The sequence below is a fragment of the Molothrus ater genome, chromosome 5 (assembly GCF_012460135.2).
Source record: "Molothrus ater isolate BHLD 08-10-18 breed brown headed cowbird chromosome 5, BPBGC_Mater_1.1, whole genome shotgun sequence".
NCBI lineage: Eukaryota > Metazoa > Chordata > Aves > Passeriformes > Icteridae > Molothrus > Molothrus ater.
Window position 1 is genome coordinate 24,477,604 of NC_050482.2, and position 24,482 is coordinate 24,502,085.

At 39.7% G+C, this 24,482-nt stretch overlaps 1 protein-coding gene across 2 annotated transcripts in view; it reads right to left on the bottom strand.

The window, feature by feature from the left end:
- Window positions 1–3,189: 3,189 nt before the first annotated feature.
- The window catches only part of ST7 (suppression of tumorigenicity 7), a 136,267-nt gene continuing 114,974 nt past the window's right edge, over window positions 3,190–24,482 (bottom strand). For both annotated transcript variants that reach the window (XM_036400915.2, XM_036400916.1), the window contains exons 10-15: window positions 22,789–22,861; window positions 21,078–21,180; window positions 13,150–13,300; window positions 8,711–8,803; window positions 5,642–5,781; window positions 3,190–3,504 (exon numbers count right to left, since the gene is read on the bottom strand). In XM_036400915.2, coding sequence (XP_036256808.1) covers window positions 3,409–3,504; window positions 5,642–5,781; window positions 8,711–8,803; window positions 13,150–13,300; window positions 21,078–21,180; window positions 22,789–22,861 — 656 coding nt within the window. In that variant the 3' untranslated portion in view covers window positions 3,190–3,408. The remainder of the gene's footprint in view (window positions 3,505–5,641; window positions 5,782–8,710; window positions 8,804–13,149; window positions 13,301–21,077; window positions 21,181–22,788; window positions 22,862–24,482) is intronic.

A 24,482-nucleotide genomic window follows, 5' to 3' on the forward strand; every position in this document is an offset into this window, starting at 1 on the left:
CTGCACAGCTGCTGAAGAGCATCCAGCCTGCCTGCCCAAACCACAGCTGGGCACTGCCTGCAGGCCTCATGCCCAGCTTCTTGTGGGGCTCAGTGCATGGGGGCAAGGGGGAAGGGAATGTTCAGGGATTAGTGAAGAGCTGCATCTGGGGAGGGTGCTTTTGCTAAGAAAAACCAGCTCTTACTCCAGTGAGCAGCACAAAGTGAGGGAGAGTACCAAGATTCTCTCTCCTCCATGGCGTGTGCCCCACACTCTTTGGAAGGGCTGCATGCAGGTGGTGGCTGCCTCCAAGGGCAGAAGGGGTTCTGTGGTCACATGTCACAGCCTGCAGGTTTTACCTGCCACTTCAGATGATAGAAATGAACTTATATTATCAGAAAGACAGAGACAGCTCATGAGCTGTAACCACAAACGTGATTTTGGGTTGTTACTTTTGTGCAACAGCTCATTTGCCTGGGGAAATGGATGCAACTTCATAAAGTTAAGATCTCTTGTGAGAAAGAAGCAAATGCATATGAGTCAATATATTGACAGCTCCCTCTGTGGTGGGAGCTGGGCAGGAGCCCTGCTGGAAGCTGGGCGGAGCCAGGGGCTGCCTTTTAGAATCTGCTGTAACTAGAGCCACTGTGGTTTTCAGGGCCACCACAGGGTGACAGCCACACTGGGTGTGAAGGGGTGCGTGTGACATGTGCAAGAGGTGCAGCTTCCTTTGGATGTTCAGCTTCTGCAGTTTCTTCACCATAGCAAAACTCCTGATAATTTCCTTCCTTTCTGCTAGGGTAAGGACTTCCATGCTCTGAAAAAACAGTCTGTAAGTACAGTGTACACACCAAATGATAAAAAAGAGAAAGCAGCAGCCCTCCCCTTGGTGTAGCACTCCCCTCCCTGAGTGCAGTTCCTGCAGGGAGCAGCTGTTACTCTACCCAGTGGGAGGCAGGGACAGAAGGGGCCAGCCTGACTTGACACTCCTGGGGAGGTCCTCTCCTTTTTTGTTCTATGCAGGTTATAGTGTAAAGAGATAATGTGCATACAAATTCTATTAAGTTGTTTAAAAAAAAAAGACAACAACTAAGAACTGCTAACATTTGGAGTTAAAAAGCTTCCTCCACCCCTGAATCTGAAGATGAGTTATTATCTGAACCAGATTTCCACAAGGCTCATCTCTCCACTAAGCCAGAGGCTTTCCATCATTATAATCATGGGCTGTGTTTGCTTTTTGATCTAAGCTATACTGAACTTCACAGGAAACATGTCAGAGGCAGCAAAGCCTAAGGCAATAAACTCTGCCCAATGAAAAAGAAAATTCTTTTGTTTGTTTTGCCTAGTCTTCCAAATGCCTAGAATTATAATTAAAGAGAGATTTTCCAGATACAAAAATCCATGGCCCATTACTGCTTATTAGGGAGATAGATACTAGAAATAGTAGAAATTGCATAAAGTTATGTTTGAATTCCTAAATATTCCCCATAGTTCAAGGAAAGGATGTGATTCTTCTAGGAGTTAAGCATTCTTTTTTATCAGAGTAATACAGATAGAAACTCCCACACAGATCATAATATCTTCGAATAGAAGGCCAAACTACTACCTCAGCTGCTGACAAACATGGAGATTTGTGCACAGCTGGTATACACTGATGTGCAAATGCAAGCACATTTCCATTTAGAGCTGTCAATCACAGCAATTTATTCTTTTGAAATGTAGGGTATAGGTGGCTGGGAATAAGTGATACAAAGCAGCACAGGACGAGAGCTGACTATGCCCGATCCTTCTGATTTTCAGCAGCCTTAAATGATTCTGACAGAGCTTTTGGAGGCAAACAAATCAGTATGGTTATCCCCATTTTTTCAGCTGGAGATACACAGCAGCTCCTGCCGTGAGGGTGTTTGCTGTGGCTACTCTAGCAATTCAGATGAAAATAGGAGAACTCAAATATTGGTCCATTTCATACTTCCACATGCTTATCCACTAGCAATCCATTACCTCTAATCTGATGCCACATCCTACATTAACTGCAGCCCAGACTAATTTCAACATTACAGTGAATTGTTTTGCAGGAGTAATAGCCAGAGAAGATAAACCAGTATGGAAACCCCCAACAGCCACACCAGGTCTAACATTTGTCTGTGGGGCTCTCTGCTCCTCCAGACCTTGGGGCTTGCCCAGGTCTCACTCTTACAGCTGATTTCTCCTGGCTGAGGCTGCCTTTTTTTAATCTTGTAGCACAGCAGTGTTTGCATGGTACTTCTGCTCACTTGAACAAACATCTGTCTTCTACTAGACTACTGTGTCTGTGATCAAGTGAAATAATGTAATCCATCTTCTATTGTTAAGAAACACCTTCCTTTTATACCTGTTCTAATACTGAGAGTTTTGTCTCTGCTCACTCATTTCCTCATTGATAAACAAACTTATCTGCTAGTGATCACAGTCCCTTAAACTCTTCAGCATTTTAAGAGTAACAGTGAAGTTGAAATGGTAAAGTGGCATTTTTGATCCACTGCATTAGGGTTATGCTTCCTTATCTGGAGGGGAGCTGGAAAAAAAAATCCTTGAGGCATCTGTAAGGATGCACTTCAAATTCTTGACAGAGAGGACTACTTCCTTCAACTTCCAGATCAAAATCTTCATTTTAGAGCTGGTCTCAGAAGTTTCCATCAACAGTGGCGAAGTCATAAATGAATACTTAGTCTAAACAGTCACAGCACAAGGATAAGGTTTCCTGAGGTGAGCACTAATAGTGAAACACCAGCCTCTCCATTAATTGTGCATGAACTAACACCCATTTTGCTAATGAGCCTTCAGAAGGTACCTGAAACACCAGGGGTGTGAAGAAAATCTGTCAAGTACATGGGCTTCTTGAAAATTCAAATGAGGATACAGTGGCCTTGGTGCAGAGAAGGGACTCAGCCCAGTGTGCCATCCTAACTGCCTGGAGAGCCTAAAGCTGCTTTAAGCAGGAGCTTTAACTGTCTAGAAGCCTCTCCTAGACTGCAGAAGTGCGGGCCTCGCCCTAATTGAGCTCCATAAGAAAAGACAGCGACAATGTTGTTTAATTGTAACATTATCATCATGTTTCATTACCTGAATGTGCAGCTATGCCCTAGCTATGGCCAAACAGATACCACAGGTTTAAAAATAAAAAACAAAACCTAGGATCTGTGTTCTGAAAAAGTCGAAAGACAGCAATGCTACAATACACAAAAGTTTATTTTTTTCTTTTCTGAAGGCAAAATATAATAGAACCTAACATCAATGTATTTTGTACAACAAAACAGTTTTTATATGAGAACAGACAATCCATGAAGAGTTTTTAAGTCTTATAACTGCTTCCCTTTTTTATCATGCTTTCTTGTGGTCAACAGAAAGTTGGCACAGAAGATGTCATAGCAGTCAGTCAGGCATGCTCCCTCAGATCCTTGTCAGCTGGTGCCACAAGCTGGAGGGCAGGATACTTTCCACTTTTTCCATCACAAAATTTAAAGGGGCAAAAAGGGTGCTGAGAAACTGCAAAGAAACCAGATACACATTCAGATCAAAATCCAGGAGACAATACACCTCAAGAGAAAGCTGTCCAGTAAGATAAGACATTCTTGCTGTGTTCCTCTGTAAAATCCTCCAGCATGATAAAAATTACATAATTCACACATAAAGACTTTCAAATTCTTGAACCTTGCACATACAGAGCTTTATGGATTTTGCCGTAAAGAAAGCAAGAGCCCCATCTTTACAAAGATCAAAGTGATGAACTACAAAAGTTTCCACACATCTCACATCCTAGATTGAAGCTCATACTGAAGCCACAAAAAGCTCAACCCAAAATCTAGTGAAGAGAAAGAAAGGCTTTTTCATAGCAGGGGTAGGCCAGACCACCTCACAGAGACAAACATTGTGTCTTGAGATTCAAGTTTAAGATGGTTTAGGGTTATCTACAGATCTGCTCTATACACTGAGGCATCACTAACTGTAATCCTAACATACTCTGCACCACTGACTAAAATTTATCTTAACATCTTCTCTCTAGTACAGAACACAACATTCAAAGAGTCTTCAATATATTAGTGTTCAGATAGGCATATGATAAAAATCAAGATGGAGGACATTTTATCACAGGAAAAAACCACCGGTAGCTACATGTCACAGAACTCAGGTATTCAAAGAACTCCTGAAATACATATTGAAATACATATTAATTTTAATTAATTATTAATACATTCGAGAAATACATGTTAACTTCTTCTTTGGCAGAAGAATTAAGTACAGAATCACTATGCTGCCAGCATATAGTCTTTGTTCAGGATACAAGGCTGATAAACACAGGAACAAGGCTAACAGGGACAGATTTGGGATCTAAAACTGTGACACAGTATCAGAAAACTAAAGATTTGATTGAAAGAGCCAAACAAGGGTTCACACATTTCAGTAACTTCAGTAACTAAGGAACAGAAAAAATCCAACCACTGAATCCAAGAAAAGCCTTACAGAGAAGTTTATGATCATATGCCCAAGTTAAACACTTGCTGCCTACCTAACACCTACGTACACACTCAAGAAACAAGAAGGGGTAATAATATTTCAGGTATATTTCAGCACTTCTTGCTGAAAGAAGAAGTATCTTCTGCTACAACTGATCTTACTTTGTGTCTTCTAGAGCTAATGAAAAAAATTCTTGGGAACTGTGCGTACCAGACCCCACTCACAGGCCTGGGTTAACACAAGACCCAGCTCACCTGCAAAGGGAGCCTCTTCCCCTTTGCAAAAGGGTTTCAAAGAGTACTGACAATCTGGAATTTGCCAAAACCTTTCAGCCTGGCCTCCTCCACCCCACCCCCTATACCCCCATATCAAAAGTACCAAAGACATTAAAAACAAACTGGCAGGAGGCCAGTTTGGAAACATGAGACCTGAAACAGAGACAAATATATTTGAGAAAATATATTACAATGGAAGATACTCAGTATTTATTGGAGAAGGAATTTTTTACTATCCTAGAGCTTTTCTGTTAGTGGATTTTTCATCTCCTAGCATGCTGGAACAGTGATGTTCTTGTTTTTGCAAGAAAAAGGTTTGGTTTAGAATAATTCATGGCTCTTCCCCCTCATTCTCCAAAATTTATTAATCCTTGGTGGATTGAAAAAGCAGAATTAGGAGAGACTTCTCTGGACATAGTTCAGGAAAGATATGGGGGAAATATTGAGACTACTTCCTCCTTGGCAGTTCAGGGAAAAAACACAGAAATTTGTCCTGGTTAACACTATTTCTGCTCATACTGACAGCTTCTATTGCATAGGAAATCACAGCAGCCATTATGACTCCACAAAACAGAGGGGTTCTAATAACTAATAACTAAGTGTTATTAGTTTATTTTAGTGCATGATATATGAAAATACAGATACTCACTTCTCCCACCAAGCCCTTTTTTTTTGCAAACTCACAAGATATCAAACCTAACAACAGAGCCATATAAACCAGAGAAGACAAACAGGCAGGTCTTACTGATTAGCAACCTTGACAGTTGTGCACATATCCCCTGCTCAGACATGGGCTGATGCTTCTGAGTGGGCAGATATTTAATACCTGGCAGTATTTAGCCCTGCACTGGTGTCTTTATTTACAGAAGGGAGCAGCAGCAGAGAATACTCACAGCTTTTGCAAAGACCCCCATGAGCTCTGGGAACTGATGTGTCAGGAGGGCGAGCATGGCTGTGAAAGAACAGAGTCCAGCAGTGAAGAGGATGAAAAAGGGAAGCTCTTTCTTGGGATAAACTGAAACCTCATGAAATGCTGTAGAAAAAGATATGAGAAGGGGAAGGCATTATACATTGAAAAAAAAATCAAAACACAACACCAAGCAAAACCAAACCAATGTTCTTACATAGTTTGAACAACCTGAGACACACAAAGATGCTTTTGAAGGAAGAAGAAAATGGAAGGTCTGATACATCTAGGGACATAATTGTTGTGTCAGTTGTCTCTACCAAATAATTCTCTCTAAAGAGCCTATTTCTGGTTTACTCTGGTGCTATGTACACATCACTCTTGTCTTCCTTGTGTCAGCAGTAACTATAATGCAGCTCTGCAACAGCTAATTCCAGAAAAGAGACTTAGAAATAAAGCATTTTAATTTTTTTAAAATGTACATTATTAACTAACCCCATGGCTGCACGTTTGCTAATGCTGATACACAGAGAGTGCAGAAACATGCCTGGGAGCAGCAGTGAGCCCAACCATATGGAAGCATTGCTGCAGACCAGTTAAAGCAGGCTGTAAAACTACAGCCTTTGTAACTGTAAATTCTGAGGGTTTTATCTTCAGAGCAAGAAAAATTATCCTAACAGCAGGACATATAGGCCTGTATTTTAAAACCTGGAAATTAAATGAACAGTGAATTTTAAGACGTTTGTTAATATACACTGATAGGAATACAGAAATTTCCTTGACTCTGGTATAAAAAACCCTTCACTGGACTTTGGAAAAAACAGCACTGAGATGACTGAAAGGGTTAGAAAAGGATAATGAGTATTTTACCAGAGGGATATATCCCTTGAACTTTTATGGCAGCTCAGATTCAAGGTAAAAATTCCTCCAGGTTGGCAAAAGGTCAGGTGGATTCTTACCTACAGTCTGTAGTTTAGAGCTACAGTCAAGATAAATGCAAACTTTAAAACATTTTTTTCTCATATAGGACCAATCTCAAGGCTTCCCATATACTCAAATCCTATGGCTATTCATATATATGAAACATTACTCTTCCATTTTGCCTACTTTCTTTGCTTCAGTGATCAGCTCTCATCTCTTTGTAGTTGCAGATGACATAAACACATGGTAATCCAGCAACATTCATGACTGCATTATCCAGAGTGGAGTGGTTCTCCAAACCAAAAGCAGGAATTCATAAGAGTTTAAATTAGAATATTAAAAACTAAAAATATGTATGACTCTTGAGTCTGCTAGTTTGATCAGTTAAAAAAACAAAAGTAGGGATAGATTACAACTTCTCTTTGATTTAAAATAAAGGTAGAGATCAGAAATACCAGAACATGGACTGACTTTTGTAAGTCTAGGATCTCTTGTGCTTTTCTTGCACTGCCTTTTCACACAGGCTCAACCCTGCTGTCCCAGTCTGTTATCCAGTCAGGGCAAAAGTTTTGTAATTGATATTTTTTATGTGGAGAGCCTATCAGATTGTTGTGTTCTGATATAACTCCAGCTGTCTCTCCCACAAAACATGCACAATTAAAGGGTGTGGACAGGTATGCAAAACGCCCCTAACCCACCTGTGTCTGTCAGGCATTCTAAACTCTTCCCTCCTCTAACCCAGGAGATTTTGCAGTGAAAGGCATTTCCCATAGCTGCCAGAGCAGAACACACTGCCTGCATATGCTGTTAAAGAGTCCTGCTGTTAGCTTGTAACATCTCACAAGAACAATTAGTTTTGCATCTAAAAAGAGAATGCTGAGCTATTCTGCATGACTTTGTCATTCCTAAATCTCCTGACACTCCACCCTCCCCAGCTCAGCATCCCTCTGAGTACAGCAAGCAGAGCACTCTGAGAGGTGTTGTTATAATTAGGATGATTATAATGGGGTGGGGAGATACTGCCAGTTGCCAAGGATTTCTGCGTAATATCAGCAGGAATGTGCTGTGAAGGAGAGACTTGCAATGAGTGGATTTTCACTGTATTATTCTCACCTAATGTTTACTCATGTAGGTTACAAAAAGAGGCAACACCTTTTTCAGCCCAAACCAGAAAGATTCTGAATGAAAGACTATAAAGGATGCAAATGCCCACAAAAGCAGCCTTCCCAGCAGAAGCAGGCTTCATTTTACTTGTTCCAGAACAATTTTTTCTTTATTTAAGAAGGTGAGAGAAGAATCTTCTTCCTTGGATCAACTTTTATTTCCCTCCTCTGCCCTGACCCTGCAAACTTGTGTGTGTTCCACTCGTGCTCACACGAAGTCCCACAGGGAGAGCACGTGGGAATGAAGTGTAACTGCAAGATTGGCTGCTTTGGCTCTCCCTCTGCATTCTTGTGCTTCACTGCATGCACTGCAATGAGTCTCATTAGCTTGGACTGTAATGCTTCCTGGGGACTGGATCTCTCTTTATATCTGTATCTGGGAACACTGCTGGCACCTTCCTAGCACACGCTATAAACACACATCAAAGTGACTGAGATGACTTCACATCAATCTCTTCATAACAGTGCACATGCCATAACACGAAGAAAACCCTTTCTTGCTATTTAAACTGCTTTTTGGAAAATGTAAGCACAGCCTGTCATGAGTACTAGCTGCAGGAATGATCCAGCTGTCCTTAAGCAAGTTGGATCCTGCCTCGGAATTCAAGTAGCTCATGTGTCTATCAAGGATTAACAAGGCTGTGACATTGTGCTAATGGTTTGAGGGGATGTTAACCTAGATGAAAGATCAGTGTCTTGGCAAGAGAGAATAGCAAGATCCAAGTGATTTGGATCTCTTTGGTAATCTCCCTGTCTGTAAGCTGTCAGAAACAATAAATACAGCTAATTGTTATGAACTTTGCTGAGGACCTGCCTCTTGAAGCATCAAAGGAGCTCCAGAGGCTCACTGTCAATCTGGTTATTCTAATCCACTGCACTCAATTTAAAAGGCATCAAAGGAGACCGGTGCTGCAAGACTCAGCTAAACAATTCTTAGGTGTCAATCATAAGAAGAAAAACGTTGAACATACATGGTAGTAGTTCTCTATCTGCAGTTTCTGTACAAATAGGGTAAGGGTAGAAAAGATGTCCTTTTTCCAGTGGATAGGGGATCATTCTGAAAGCTGAAAAGAAAACATGGTGCATAAGTTACTGTGAGTGTGGCAGTCATACTTAAGAATACTTGCAATTCTGAAAAACAAACATAGACAAAACACTTATATTTGGTTGCAAACAGCATATAAACTGCTTAATGAAATGCCAAAATAGAAATCTACATTGAGCTTTTAATCACAAAAACTCCTATGTTATTTTTATTCTTGAGACAATGTTCATGAATGTCAGATGAGACCACATTACAAGGACATACAAAAATGTTTGCATAATCAAAGCCCATTATACTTCCAATTCCATAGCCAAATTTACACATTTTGTCTTAGGCTTTAAGGCTGCAGTATTTTTAAATTTCAGGGGAAAGAAGTGTATCTGATATAACAGGTATAGCCTACAAAAATGAACAGCCAAGCCTGTAAATGCAGACCAATACTCATAGTCCCTTTGCATCAAGAATAATAGATTTTTCATGGAAAAAATGCACTACTCTTTTTCCATCACACTCCAGCAAGCCAGGTAACACTGATGACATGAGCTCTGAGGACCAGTTTTCCAACACAGTCATGTTTTCATTTTCTATTTGGCAATCAAAGATTAGTAGTAAATTATTAAACCCAGTTCCCTCTCATGCATTCTTTCTAAATGCAGCAGATCAAGTCAGGTTTCCAATATAAATCTTCAGGTTATGGATTAAATAATACTTAATCTTATGAATTTTTAAAATTGAAAATAATAACAGAGAGGGAGGGAAATGGATTACTAAATCTTGACAGTGCTGATGTCATAAACCATCATCTGAGTGTGGTTTGTGGAAACATCAGAATACTTGACTGAAATATAGCTTTGCATCAAGGCATCCTTTTCCATTATCCTGTATATTATTTTCACTGTTAAAATGTCATCAACGTGTTATTCTCACTACTCCTATGAACATCAGTCACTGAAGCAGTATTTTTCCCCACAGATGTCCTAGAAGCACTGTACACTTAAGTTGTTAGGTACAGCCCCCTGCCACACAGTAACACTCCCATTATCTCTGGCTCACAAGGCAACCTAAGGATTTGTTCAAATACACAGTCCCCCAATATTTTCAGCTCTGCACATTGCATTTGAAATTATGTTAGCTGTGGTTTTTTGTGAAATTATATTACGGTATTTTCTCTTGGTTGCTGCATTTAAAGCAATAGTAAAGAAGGCAGAGATCCTGAAAGATTGTAAACCAGCCTGGGCTGTAATGCTCTTCCAGCATTAACCACCCCTCTCCATAGCAACCCAAAAAGCCAAGTACAAATACAATATCCAAGCAGTGTATGATCTTAACACACAACAAACTTGAGTGACTGTACAAAAACATATGTGGAATGTGCTCAATGCTTATTTCTTAAAAATCCCTAACACAAGTTTTCCTTCCAATTTGGTTTAATATTGAAACAGACAATCAAGCCTCTTCTGCCTTACCCTAAGCCACAGTAATATTAAAACTATTAAGATTAATAAAAATAAAATGTGAGGTGAAGATGTTGCTTTTACAAAGCAAGTGAAAAATGTCTGGATAGATGTTACTCAATTTAATAATAATAATACTCAATTATAATAATACTCAATCATGTTTGACATGAGACCAACTATGGGGTATTTACAGCAAAACAGCTTTAATTAGCAATGGTATCAGCCATGGAAGGAAGTGCTCTGGTTCATCTGGATCAGTTTGTGTCTATGTAGGTACTTCTCTGCCTCACTCCTACAGTATTATCTGATCCTTTTTTACATTAATTGACTCAGGTAGAGCACAGAGCAAGTTTGCCACTGACCATGTACAGTAGCTGCAAGAGCTCCAGGAGCATTTGGGGATCCCTAGGTTTCCTTTCCTCAGGCAAACAGTAGGAATTTTGACACAAATTTAGAAACAAATAGTGACAAATCATCACCCCAGACATGTGTCCAAAAACTTGGTTACATTTGAAACTACAGACCTCCTGTACAGAGAACCTGGCCCAAACACAGTGGTGGCATTGGGGCTTTTATAGTTGTACTACGAATAAAATACCTACAAACACACAGAAAGAAAGCAAGGCAACTGACCATGTATTATATGTAAACTGTTGGTTAAAACTAGTATAATTACATTTAACTTTCTGCCATGTCTTCACTGCTTTTCACTTAGTTATGCAAAGATGCCAAGATATGAACCAAACATTATGATTATTGGACCTGACACTGTGAAACCATTAAAACCCCTCGTTGTCTTCATGTGTGAGCAAAATTTGAAAAAAAATTTTGAGGACTCGTGCACTGTTCGCATTTTGCCAAAATCACTGTAAAAAATGAATTATGGATTTTTCTGCAGAGGATATGCAATGATATTAATTTACATCTTTACAGGCTATTATAGAGCTATTAGCTAATAAATTATGTATTCAGATTGCTGAATGTGAAGATAATAAGAAGGAGAATGTAGTTAGATGAGAATTCCCTATGTTGCCTTCAGGCACAGATGACTTGTTTCCTAAGTGGCAGGAGGATTGCAGGGCAGCCAGACTCCTGTGCCAAAACTGGTCCTGGTACAAAGCCCTTTAGGGGCTCCCCAGCCTGACAGAGCAAAAGAAGATCTGTTCAGAATTCCCTGCAAAACACTGCTTTTACTGATGGAATAATGAACCCTGAGCTAAAGGACTTCTGCAACAATCCAGAAGAGAAGGAACACTACTTAAAAGCAAATCACTGAAAATAAGCCATGGGGAACGAACCTATGACACAGAAAATAATAAACTGGGAGAAATAGTGGGAGAAGAGCTAGCAGATCTGACAGAGAACAATGCAGCAGAGCAAACCCCAGGCAGCACTGGTATAGGTTACTGAGCAAAGGTGTTCTATACACCTAAAAAGAAAACCAGTGGATCCTCAGGGAGTCTACACTGCAAATTAGGCAAGTTCAGGTAATGTCATACTGTAACTGAGATAGTAAGTCACTTTTACACTGGAGGTATTAAGTGCATTTCTATAGGAATTATCATGGTAACAAAAAATCTTTTCTATCAAAGCTAAATGAGGACAAAAAAATGGTGAAACATACCCATACAAACAAGTTGGTGTAATAAAACACACAGAGGATGAAAAAGAACAGAATAAAGCAGAGCAGAAATGGGGAACTAGATTACACTAAATCAGAAAAAAAGGCCAACAAAGGCTGATTATAATTTGTACTTTTAAATTCTCAGAAACCTGGTAAAAAACACATCTCAAAGACAGACAAGATATATTAGAAGGTTAGTATATGACCTTTGGAAGTCATATACTCCAACCCCAAGCAGGATCATTTCCAAGTTACATTGGATTGCACAGAACTATGTCAAGCTGAGCTCTGAGTATCTCTGGGGCAGGAGATCCCACAGACCCCTCTCACTGTGAAAATATGATTCTTAGGTCTGGATTAAATTAATCTGGTTTGAACTTGTGTGTATTGCTTCTTGTCTTTATGCTGGGCTGTTCTGTGAAGACTGTGACTCTCTCTTCCATATCATCTCTCTGCTGGGTGGTGGAAGACAGGAACTGGATCATCTCTTCACCCATTCTAAGACTTCTCCAAGCTGAACAAAACCAGCTTCCTCAGCATTTTATCCTCTAGCACATATTCCAGTCCCCTGTGCATCCCAGCAATCCTTCACTGAATTCACTCCAGTTTGTCAGTTAAAAAAAAAGTCATAAAAATATAGCATTGCTTTATATTTCACATTATTATATATCTGTCTATAAGGCACACTCATAATTCCCAAATATCAAAGCATTCACAGAATCACAAAATGGTGTGGGTTGGAAGAGACCTTTAAAGATAATCTAGTTCCAACTCCACTGCCATGAACAGGGACACCATTCACTAGACCAAGTTGCTTGAAGCCCCATCCAACACAATCTTGAACACTTAGAGGGATGGCACATCCACAGCTTCTCTGGACAACCTGTTCCAGTGCCTCACCACTCTTATGGCAAAATATTTTTTGTTTAGGTCCAATGTGAATACACTCTCAGTTTGAAACTATTCATTCAAATAATGACAAACAAATCTCTGGAATGAAATAAGTTAAATTATTATCTCCCGATCCACGAGCAGGAAAATATGTCTCAAAGAAGTTGGAAAATTTTGTTCAGTATTAAACAGCAAACACAAGACTTCAAACCCCTTTTACTCATTAAACGAAGTTCGTGTTTTAAGTTCAAATTTCAAATAGTCCAGTGCTGGTGAGGATGTAACAGGTGTCCAAAATTCTCACATACTATACTTGACAAAAACTATTACTTTTTTCATTAAATTCAATAAAAATATTTTATTAGTTCCTTTGTAAGAAAGAGGATTACTTACTGCCTTCCCATGTACAGTGTAAGAGGTTCAATGCCCCCTCTACTCTTTTCCAGTGTTGAAGATGAAAGAAAGCATATGCTATTGCTTCACTGTCCCCTCTCTTCAGAATATGTTCAGGGGGCAGAATTAGGCTTTTCATTTCTAGTAGATACTGAAATAAAAAAGCAGAGCACAGTTATTGCAGAGGTAATACAAAGCACAGAAAGCTGACTGCAATTCTATAATGCATATTGAAAGGTCTATTTCCCTAAAGTACTTTTTCTCACAAGATTTCATCAAATGTGTAACATCACCAACTGCACTTGAAGACAACTATTGAATTATTCCCAAAGACTAAGGTATGCTGTCAGATGGTTCTGCTCTACAGCAGCCCCTGTGTAGCAGGGACTACACAGAAATTCAAAATTAAATATCTCTCTTATTGAAGGAGATAGAAAAAAAGGGCTCAAAGCAGAAAATGGAATTACAAGAGCTTTTTAATTAAAAGTGTTTATAATAAAATGAAGAAGACTTTAAGCATTTTGATGCACAAAGTCTTTCTATAAGGAAACATATAGCACTCCTAGTTTGCACACAGTTGCTGCATTTACTGCATCACCATTAACTTGTTGTGAGGTCCATGAACATGCAAGCTTGGCAGCCACCAACTAAGCAGTTAAGAACTAGTTACAAGGTAAAAATGTTACAAAACATACCAAGTGCCTGATTTCCTGGGGTGAGGTGCAGGTAAGAGTACAGGACCTTTAAGCTTGCTACTTGTAACAGTTGTTGAACGTGTCATTAAAATGAAAAGTACCACTGACTAAATCCACAAGCAATTTCCACAGAGAATTTCCCCATAACTGGCTCCCCCCACCCAGCAGAAGCAGATGAAACATACAGAGGGTTCATGCCACAGGAAAAGACACAGATCTCAGACATTATTCAAGCAGATGATTTCTCTCCCTCCTCAATCCATAAACTAGACAGGTAACTAGACAGACAACTAACACAGTTCAGCAGACACCACTGGTGTTACTGCGTTCCAGTTACTGGAGAGGCAAGAAACAGCAGAGGGTAAAAATGAATCCTTTCCTCTAAAGGATACCCTTGCTGGCATCTTTTACAGAAAAGAAGCTGCTGAATCAGCTCCTGTTGGTCAGTTCTCCTGAGGAGTGAAACATTTCCCAGCTGCTCCTCCACAGCACAGGGAAACTGTCACTCTCTTCCATGATGCCCCAGATCAAGTGTTCTCCCCAGACTGTTCAAGTTAACACATAAGGCAGCAGGTGAGCCAGCCCTAGCACAAGGTTGGGAAAGGAAAGGTATGGCTGATCACTGGCAATGAAGGAGGGAGTGTGCAGCCCCTCCATTTCACCCTCTGCTGCAGCCTGGTCTGGAAGGGGGAGGACTGCACGGCCCAGGGACTGACAACTTCCTACTGCAGGCACCCATGAGGAGCAAACCTGGCACTGGAGGCAAAAAGGGGCCATGGGTGGTGTCAGCCTTGCCCAACCCCTGATAAATGCTGGCTTTTGTGAACAGGATGTGCTGGTGCAGAAAAGAAGGCAAAAGAAAGGAATGAGGATTGAAAGTCAGCCAGTGGAAAGGAAAAGGGCAGAGGGAAATGAGCACCAACAGCATGACTTCATGGAGGATGTCCTAGAGAGTGCCATCCCTTTGTCTGGTGGAGCTGTCATGCAGGTAAAAGATTTGGAGAGCTCTTGATCAAAACAGAGAACTGTCAATCCTGGGGAATAAATAAATACCTCAAAGAGAAATCACATGTTTACCTACTTGATGTAGGTAACTATTAAAAGAGGAGAAACTGAATCAGCAGTGGAAGTACTTGAATATGATACTGGATTTTGCCTAAAGCCTTTCAGAAAAATCTGAGAGAGCTGCAGAGCAGGTGGATTAATGGAGGAAGTTGCCATTTAGTAGGCAGTCCAGGGGATTAAGGGTGATAGAGAGAAAGAATAAAGAGCTGACAAGAGGGAGGGAGCTGCCAGGCTGACATGAATACAGCAAATGTTCACTGCCCTAATGAATGCCTCATCCTTTTAAAAACACACATTATACCTGCTGAGCAGAATGGAATACAGCTGCAAGAGCTGCAGGTTTCTACCTGTTTTATTAATTTAGAACATTAACTCTTATTCCCATATTTTCTGCAAAATTAAATGAGAAAATAAGTTCTCAATATTCAAATGTTTCAACCAAAGGAAAAACCATAAACAAACCCAGTGACATGTCACTATTAGTTGGGAAAGAAAAACCAGGAAGGAATGTTGTATTTCTAGGAGCATTAAAAGAAAACATTTTGATTCTTATATATTGCTTGTTATCAGCAATCAAAAATAAATCAAATGGAAATACCAGATGGAAGAATATATCTTGACACTTGCAATCAAGCTTAGTCCTCACTCAGTTAAATTCTGTTTTCAGTATGCATTTTTCTCAGTTTCAGAAAGAAATTATTTTTAGAAGCACCTCAGATCAAAAATGTGAACCCCTCCTCCCTTGTTACTGTATCACAGCTATCTTCCCAAACAAAAGGTCCATAACCTGGTTTGGTGATATTCAATAAGACCTCCATGCAAAGTTGATAGGTGGCTCAAGACTCATTTGTGACTCATAAATGTTTTTATTTGACACATAAATGTCAGCCACACCTTTTGGGCATATAAACTGTCAATTGATTTACTCTGGAGGCATTTCCAGCAGGAACACCGACTGAACACAGCCGTAGAGAGACCCTGTCTGGAATGCTTTGTACAGTTCTCATCAGGCACTTTCCAAAACAAAAAAGATCAAATTTCTCAAGCAAAGAAATTCAAAGAAATGGTTTTGGAAGATGGCACTTGAAGGCCTCCATCTACTCAAGTTCTCTGAACATTAGCAAAGGGTACCAAAAAGCTGCCTAGCTGTAAGTAGGGCTTGATTATTGTGGAAGGAGAGATATGACTGTACATGAAAATTAGAATGGTCATCATACCCATGAATATCATATTCATTGCTGCACTGCTGTATTTTCAAGGAGAGTTCAAGAGCTCAGAGGGCATTCATTCATTTGCTGGTAGGGCTAAGGGTCTACCTACAGACACCAAGGGCAGCCCCCTTTTTTGGCAACTGGAGGCTACTGGTCCTGGATCTTTCAGAGGCAGGACTGAGCCCCAGCAACGTGCTGGGTTTCTAGCAGGTTGTCCATGAAACCAACACAGTCCCTCTGAAACGTTTTGTATTGGACAAGGAGACAAATTCCAGTCAAATGAACTAAATAATAAAAAAATTAAATTTTTCCCTTAAAAACCATCCAATGACCTGCAATCCTCATGCTGCCCATATAATGTGAACTACAGTCTTCATGTTCTACTGCACGCAACAAACATCTCCAGCTCTTGGAAAAAATCAGCCAAAGACATCTGACTGTAGTTTCCAAGAGGCTGCTATTGCACTTCATCAAAGGCTAGACAACTGCAGTCATCTCTTGAGCCACCAAAGACTTCAGGGTGGCTCACCAAAGACTTGAGCCACCAAAGACTTGAGCCACCAAAGACTTCATCTCTTGAGCCACCAAAGACTTAATTTGACTAATCATATCTCAAAATTTCTAAAGCTCTTCTTTCAGAACACAGCCATTGTTGTTACAGGACTAACAGGGACACAAAATCCAATCATACTACTAAAATTCATACGAGTAACCTACATCTCTTGACAGACTCCCTGTTAACTCCAGCTCCTGATACACTGGCATCCACTCAGATTAGACCACAACCTTCATAATTTAAGTAATAAAACTTCAATACCTTATCAATCCTTTGAAAACACGAGGAGAAAAGGGGAGCCCTCTCTCATCCTGACAGAACTCTGAACCCAAGCAGGGTTCCACTTCAGAGGGAGAATCAAACAACAGGCTAAGTAAGAAACCTAGCTGAGAGCAAGGTGTTCATGGAGGAAATCTAGATGGTAAGACCAACACATCTCCAACTGCATTTTTTTTTCAGGAACAAATGAAGAAATTTAACTAGAACAAGAAATAAAAAGCCATAACCATCTGGGCTTATCAGGTTCCTTTAAAAAATGAACCAGCTCAGAAACAAACAGCCTAGAAAATTTCAGCCAGAATGATCTCTTCACTCTTGTGGCTAGTGACAGGACTTGCTGAGCTCTGGAACAGGCTCCTCAGGGAAGTGGTCACAGCACCAGCCTGACAGAATAAGCTTTTGGACAAAGCTCTTGGGCACACAGTGTGACTCTTGGGGATGGTGCTATGCAGGGCCAGGAAGTGGACTTGATGATCCTTGTGTGTCCCTTCCAACCCTGGCATTTTCTTTGATTTGCTGATTCTATGACCCAGCCTCAATGAGGTTGGAAGAAAATACTGGAGTTGCACAATGACTTCTGCTATCATGAGATAGCTCAATTAGCCCTTTGCCACTGCACTGTTCTGGCTTGGATTATTTTTTGGATTGTCTTTTTTTTTTTGCTTTTTCAGATCCCTCTCTTCTCTCCCTCTAATCAAACCTTTTTTTTGTCAAAGACCTATATTTAGGAGTTACAGTGTAACAGTAGTTTTCATGTACTTCTACAGAGGGCTTCTGGGCCAGTTAGGTGACATTTTGTGATAGATACATCTCAGCTACAACCATTCTGTGCACGTACAGGAATGTGTTTTAATGAGCATTTGGAGAATGACAATGGACCTTGTACACATCAAGTGCAACAGGGTGGAATTTATATTTCTCTTGCTTAAATCAATCGAGCATATATCACCTATTTCACAATATTGACAGCTCTCTGGCTCCTAATTCTCTCCTGCTGAGAGTGCTTTTAGCATTCCATATTACTCCAATGACCTTTTATAAAATAAATCAACCTAACTCAGGGCAGGTTTCCTTCTTTTCCTCAATTGTACAATCTGACTCTGAAATTACAGCTCAGGTTGCAAACAGGCAACAGGCACTGCTGCACCTGTGAAAGCATCCTTCCAGTCCAGAATATGAGAATTTAATGTTGTTTGAACAGGAACTCTCATCTTCCCAGTGGGATGAACAGCATAGGCTTAAGAAACTTCCAAAATACTGGTTTCTACATGCCTAGTGAAGCCACTTTCAGGTCACCTTTCCCATTCTCATTGAATTGGTTGTAATTAAGTGTTTGGCCTTTCTGCTGGAAATAAAACAACAAATCAGTGTCTCACTGAAGAGTTAAAAAATCTCTCAAACATATCTCAAATAGTTTCTCTGTAATATCATGGGGTGTGTGGAACAGATTAATTTCCCATCTGGTCTATGAATTTGTTTGCATTATTTGTTTCTATTAGCAACTACAACTTACTAGAAACCACACAAGCATACGGATAGACACAGTTCTTACTAAGAAAATCAAAATAAATTAAAAAATTGAGAAGGGATGCAACAGAGAACAGATGAATCTTCAAAAGTGTTTAAATCAATGGTTTGTTACATCCTTTTAAGAGATTGTTTAGAGACAAAATTGGCATTTCTTAAAGTAATATCAATATTTAAGTTGCCTGATTGAAATGTAGCATACTCCAGCAGAGACTCTGTTCAAATAAACTCAGCTCCTGGCTTACATACGAACCCATACAACTGTGTGCAGGACATACTTTTGGCTCACTTATAACAATCAGATATATGGACTATCATCTGTTTTCTCTTTAATGAATACCTCTAGTCCCATATATCACAGAAAGGAAGGGAGTGCTTTTCAGGAGGAGTTTGAATGAAGGGAGAGAGCTCTGCAAATCAGTTCAGGAAGGGTGTTCCACAACTGATAAATGTCCAAGAGACAGCTGTGGTAGCTTATCAGCATTAGCTTTTTATAGTCCTGTTACATACAAGTAGGGAAGCCCCAAACACATATAAATAATATTGATGAAATTGTGTGTCTGTGTATACATATACCTTTTCCCCCAACCACTCCACAAATTATACACTCCTCATGGTATAATATGTACATAAAAACCCCTCTGGAATAACAGCTTCAGTGGCAAGACAATCCTCTCTGTTTACCTCCTCAATTTTTGTGTAGTATGTTAAATAATTTGTCACATTTTGTAGTTTATTTCTTCCTTACTCTGAACAAAAGACTCACTAATATTTAGATCCTAGAGAAGCACTGAACACACATTTGTTTTGTGGCCTTGTTAGATTTCTTGTGATGCTGCTTGCTAAAAGTAATACCCATTTCATTAAAAACAAAGGGGTTATTACTCCAATTACAACTGAGTGGAAGTTGAGGTGTAATATCCACACACTGCATAAAATTGCAACCAAAAATGAACTTTCACACCTTAATATCCTTTAGGTAATAGCAGCAGGATGAGTGTGAAATCAGCTGTATATTAATCTGTGTCAGGCTATTCTGTTTTAATGTTAAAATCTGAACTAAAAGAACCTCTGGAGTCTGCTCCTATCATCCTACATTGTCATCCTTGTCATTTATGTTTCACAAAGGTTTTCAATTTCAGATTTCAGAGTGTCAGACTTTGAAAAATAGAGGGAATCAATTAACAACATGATTAAAAGAGATTGTGATGGAAACATTTATCAATAGCATGGAGATAAGTGAGGAAAATGGAACAGGCTCCCAAGGATTGCTCATGACAGGCTAAACTGGTATTTTTCCTCAGCAAGATCTCCAACTGGGCCTCAGTAAAACATTTAGAAAGGTTCACCCAGAACAAGACTGTGCTAGAGTTAAACTGGCAACTGAGCAGAAGAGAAACACCAATGGTTGTGTTGTTGCAAGAACCATTGGGGTGGAAGAAAGTAAATAGAGAAGTCCTGGAATCAAGCTTCATTAAGGATATTCCTTTTATGGTATGGCACAAAAGTAGAAGCTCAGCTCATATTACTAAAGGACTCATTCTCACCTAAACTTTGTTGTCTAAAAATCAGGCTTTTACTGGAAAAGAGTTGCTCCTTTCATATTCACTGCAGAAACACTGAGGAGGAAAAGTCTGTATAAAGATGTCTAAGGCAGTTTATTCTTTCCACTGCCTGTAGAGGGAATCTAGATGATTTTACAAAGACAACAGCCTTTCAGACAGCTATTTAGTGGTTGGCATTACAGACAAAGCTCACAGAGAAAACATTTAATTCCTGCAGTGCATGAGAATTAACTTTCTGCAACCCATGTGTACACGTGGAAGAGGGCTTGGGTTTGTCTTGACCAGACTTGGTGCTCAACTGTACCTAATGACAAGGCTCCAACCTAATGACAAGGCTCCCTACATTAACACATCCCAGTTTTCCACTGCTCACTTTCCAAGGGCAATGTTGGCCCAAAGGTTTGTGGGGTGAAGTTCAGAGGCCAAAAAGGTCTAATTGCCAAAAAAATCTACCTTAGCCTTCAGCAACCTCTTGGCAACATTCTCACAGCTGAGATACAAACCCCAGAGAGCAGGTATGGGAATTAGAACACAAATCTGTTTTTTTTTTTTTTTACTTTGCAGTTCTCAGCAATTCTTCCCCTCTGAGCTTTGCATCCTCAGAACTTAATGACAGGTTGCTGCATAAGGGATTACTAATGCAACTCATATGAAGTACATCATGAACTCCAAAGATAGGCTCTTTTGTACAGCATGCCAAAACCATTTTCTTACATATAATCATCAAAACAAATAAAATATGCTACTTTGAACTAGAAGATCTTTAATGACTATTTTGTCAATAATAATCTATCTTTATGCATGATCTGCCTGCAGGTCAGCATTTGGTGAAATCCACATCAGTTGAAATTTCAAGTTGCACAGTCCTGAATATGAGATTGCAAACCAAAAACCCTGCATAGTATCAGCTTTTTTTCCCTTTCCATTGTTTGCTCTCTTTTCCACAACATCACTCATTACCCTAACACAAAAATCAGGAGTTATATCCTCAGCAATGTTAGAGCTACAACAATGTTTTCTCAATACTCACTTTTGGCACATGTGGATTAAATTCTACTGCTCTGTGAATAGCTTCTACTGCATTCATCTCTGCAGTGCTCAGCCCTCGCCTTGAGGCAGCCTCTGGAGAAAATCTACAAAAGCAAAGAAACAAACACATTAGGTCAGAAATGCTAGTAAGAAAAAGTCAGAAAAGGAATCTAGAACATGGGCCCATGTAACCAAACTGAGTAATTTTCCTATGCTCTCCAAACTTCCATAGCAAGTGGAAACTCTGAGAGATCTATTACATCAAGGCCAATAAAAATCCCAGCAGAAGCGGAAAGCATGTTTGTATCTAATCATGGCAGAAAGTCAGTTCAAACAGTCCCTTCTCTGTCACTAACCTACATTTGCTCTAGGTACCCTGCTAGGGGCATATTCAAGGCTGAAATTGCAGGGGAAAAAAAAAAGAAAAGAAAAGAAAAAATAACAAGACCAAAAAACCCCCAAAAAACCAATGCCAAATTATTGTTGGAGGGTTTATATTAAAAACAGGTTTGGGGAAGTTTTAGGAAGGTTCCCAACCCAATGCCCCTGGGTCAGGTTGAGATGGAAGCACGATGCAGCAGCAGTAGCAAGTGGTCTACTGGCTGCAGCACCATTGAGGGTAGCATGCCCAAACTGTGGGCAAATCATCTGCCCCAGTGAATAAAAAACCAGACCATGCAATCTCTTTCTCACCTCACACCCCACGGCTAACTCCAGAGCTGTACTTGGCAGGCAGACACCACAGGGAAAGCTGTGACAACCTTAGCCCTGCCCTCCCAAGCTGGAGTCGCTGTGTAGGGAGGAAAGATGTTGCAGTAGGTACTGGCGATCTACAGGATAAAAAGAATGAAAGAAAATTACTTAGAACTTGATGTGTACATACACTTTAAAAGCAAAAACTGTCAGGATGTCAGTCAAGAAAATGGCTTTCCACTCCACTTGCTTTTCAACTTTAGGGGGGCATTCGACCCTCAGGTGCACAGACACAACTCTGCCTGAGATTTGTGTGAAGGCATCTGAGAGCAGAACGGGGGGTTTTGAGCTCCATCTCACGAGGAGCTGAGCACCCTTTCAGAGTGGGCTGGTGCTCCCAAGTCCACAGGCATCAAATAGATGTGCTCAGCACCTTGGAAGGTTGAGACCCAAGTGAAAAACATAAAAGGAATGAACAGATATTTGTGTCTCTAAAAATATGAACGTCATCTACCTCTCAGAATCCCTGATATAATAATGCTAAATCCACCTGCTGCTATTTAATTAGATGAGCACTCTGCTGACAGCACTTGTAAAATGACATTGTTACCAGTGCATCCACATTTAGTTTTTACCTTTTTGGGGTCAGGTCTACAAAAAGTTGAAGAGGTTCAGCCACACAACCCTTTTCAGTTGCATCTTCACCATACTATCTAGGAAGCCAAAGCTCACCCAGACAGTATTTATAAAACTGAAACAAGAATTGAATTTATGCAATTTCTCTTCTTTTCTTCTTCCTTAGCATCTCAAGTGCAATGTTTGATCACTACAAATTTTTTATACATAAAGTAATTTCATCAAAAATTTTATATTATTAATTATTTTTTATATATCAAGTAATTTACCGCAGGTCTTAATTTTCCTGCTAAATCAGTAGATTGTTAGGGTGTGGGCTCAGCTAAGAAAAATCTTACATTAAAATCAGGAATTTTTCTGGAATGTGGTTCTTAAGCACTTACTTGTCAGAGACAGCTCTGGCTTTGAGCAATGCAGCTGTGTAGCATATAGTTGCTGATTTTGGTAAACTTATATCTGTTGAAAAGAAAGGAAAAAATTAAATATTTGAAAACTTAAAAGTGTGCAGAATAAAAGTGTTTGATTGATACTTTAGAGTAAGCACGACATACACAAAATTAGTATGTGAACTCAGAATACTTTCTCATCTTGGGACTCATGCTGCCACGTCACATGGAGTTTTAAATTTCCACCTGATATACAGGCTTCAAAATGTGTGTTAATGACCTCTGGAAGTGCTACTTAAACAGCAACTGGTATAATCAGAGAGCTAATTCAAAGAGTGACATGATAGAGACAAAATGAAAGAAGCCATTACTCCATAGATAAATATATAGATAGTTCTGAATACCTGGATTTTTCCATAGTTCACAAAATATCTAAGTAATACCTGAGGGCTATCTACTTCACTCTTCATGTTTTCACTGAGAAGCATCTGTCTAATATGAGCATGTAGCAGCTGTACAAGTCAAGACAGCTATTCAAGTAATATAAGATTTGACTTGCAAGCAATCAACCAGTAGATTGATTGAAGCTAAAAATGTACAGTAAAATACGGTGTTTTGCCTCTCCTCTTAAGAAAATATTGGACCAAAACACACATCCATCAGACACTCTCTAGCTATTTTATCCTGTTTCAGAGACACACAGGACCATAAACCCAACTTAACCCATTAGTTAACTTAATTTATACATGTTTTCTACCAGCAAATTGGCACAATGCATTCAAAAGGTAGAGAGAAATGCTGCTTAACAGACTTGAGTGATGTATTTGTTCTCACTTTACAGAGAATTGACTTCCACATTTTTAATCTCATGTTGTGATCCTTGGAGATGTCCTGTGCAGGGCTAACAGTTGGACTCGATGATCCTTGTGGGTCCCCTTCAACTCAGCTTATTCTGTGATTCTGTAATCCACCCAGCAGTCACATATTGAGACTGAAATATTCCAGCATCAGAAATTTAAAGATAACAGGTACATGAAAAAAAAAACAAACCACAACAAACCAAACCCACTAAAGGTTGGATTCTGCAAACCCTTCTGTACACACTGAAAACTTCCTATAGCAAACAGAAAACACAGCACAGCAAACGCAAGGCACTGGGGAAGGCCCACTGTAGAAGTGAGGAGCAGCTAATCTGACTGTTGCTCTAAGAAACTATCTGTCCCTTGGTTTGTCATTAAACTTGATTAGAAAGATGAAATTAACATGATAACTTGGTTACTTCAGGATTAACAGACACTTGTTATTCACTGAACTCATGTGCCTTGCAAGATAGGGCTCCAGAAGGGAGTTACACAGAACAAGCAAGTCCTCTCTCAGCAGTCATCATCCTTCACTTATTAATAACCAAGCAACCAGGCACAATGTTATTCTGTGAGACAGAAAACATTGCCAGAATGACTGTGGCACTTTGAAAAGGCTACCTGCTAAATCCTGTTATCTTTTTATGCACTTGCACTTTAAGTATGAGGTGTACAGATCCTGCTGGAGGCTTCCTTATAATATATTGCAACTATAATTTCACTGGAGTATGTAATTGTAGTGACTAAAGTAATTAAAATCAGCAGCAAGCAGAGCAGTTTGGATGACAGATATGTTAATTACTCCACTAATAGAAGACGGCTACAGACACA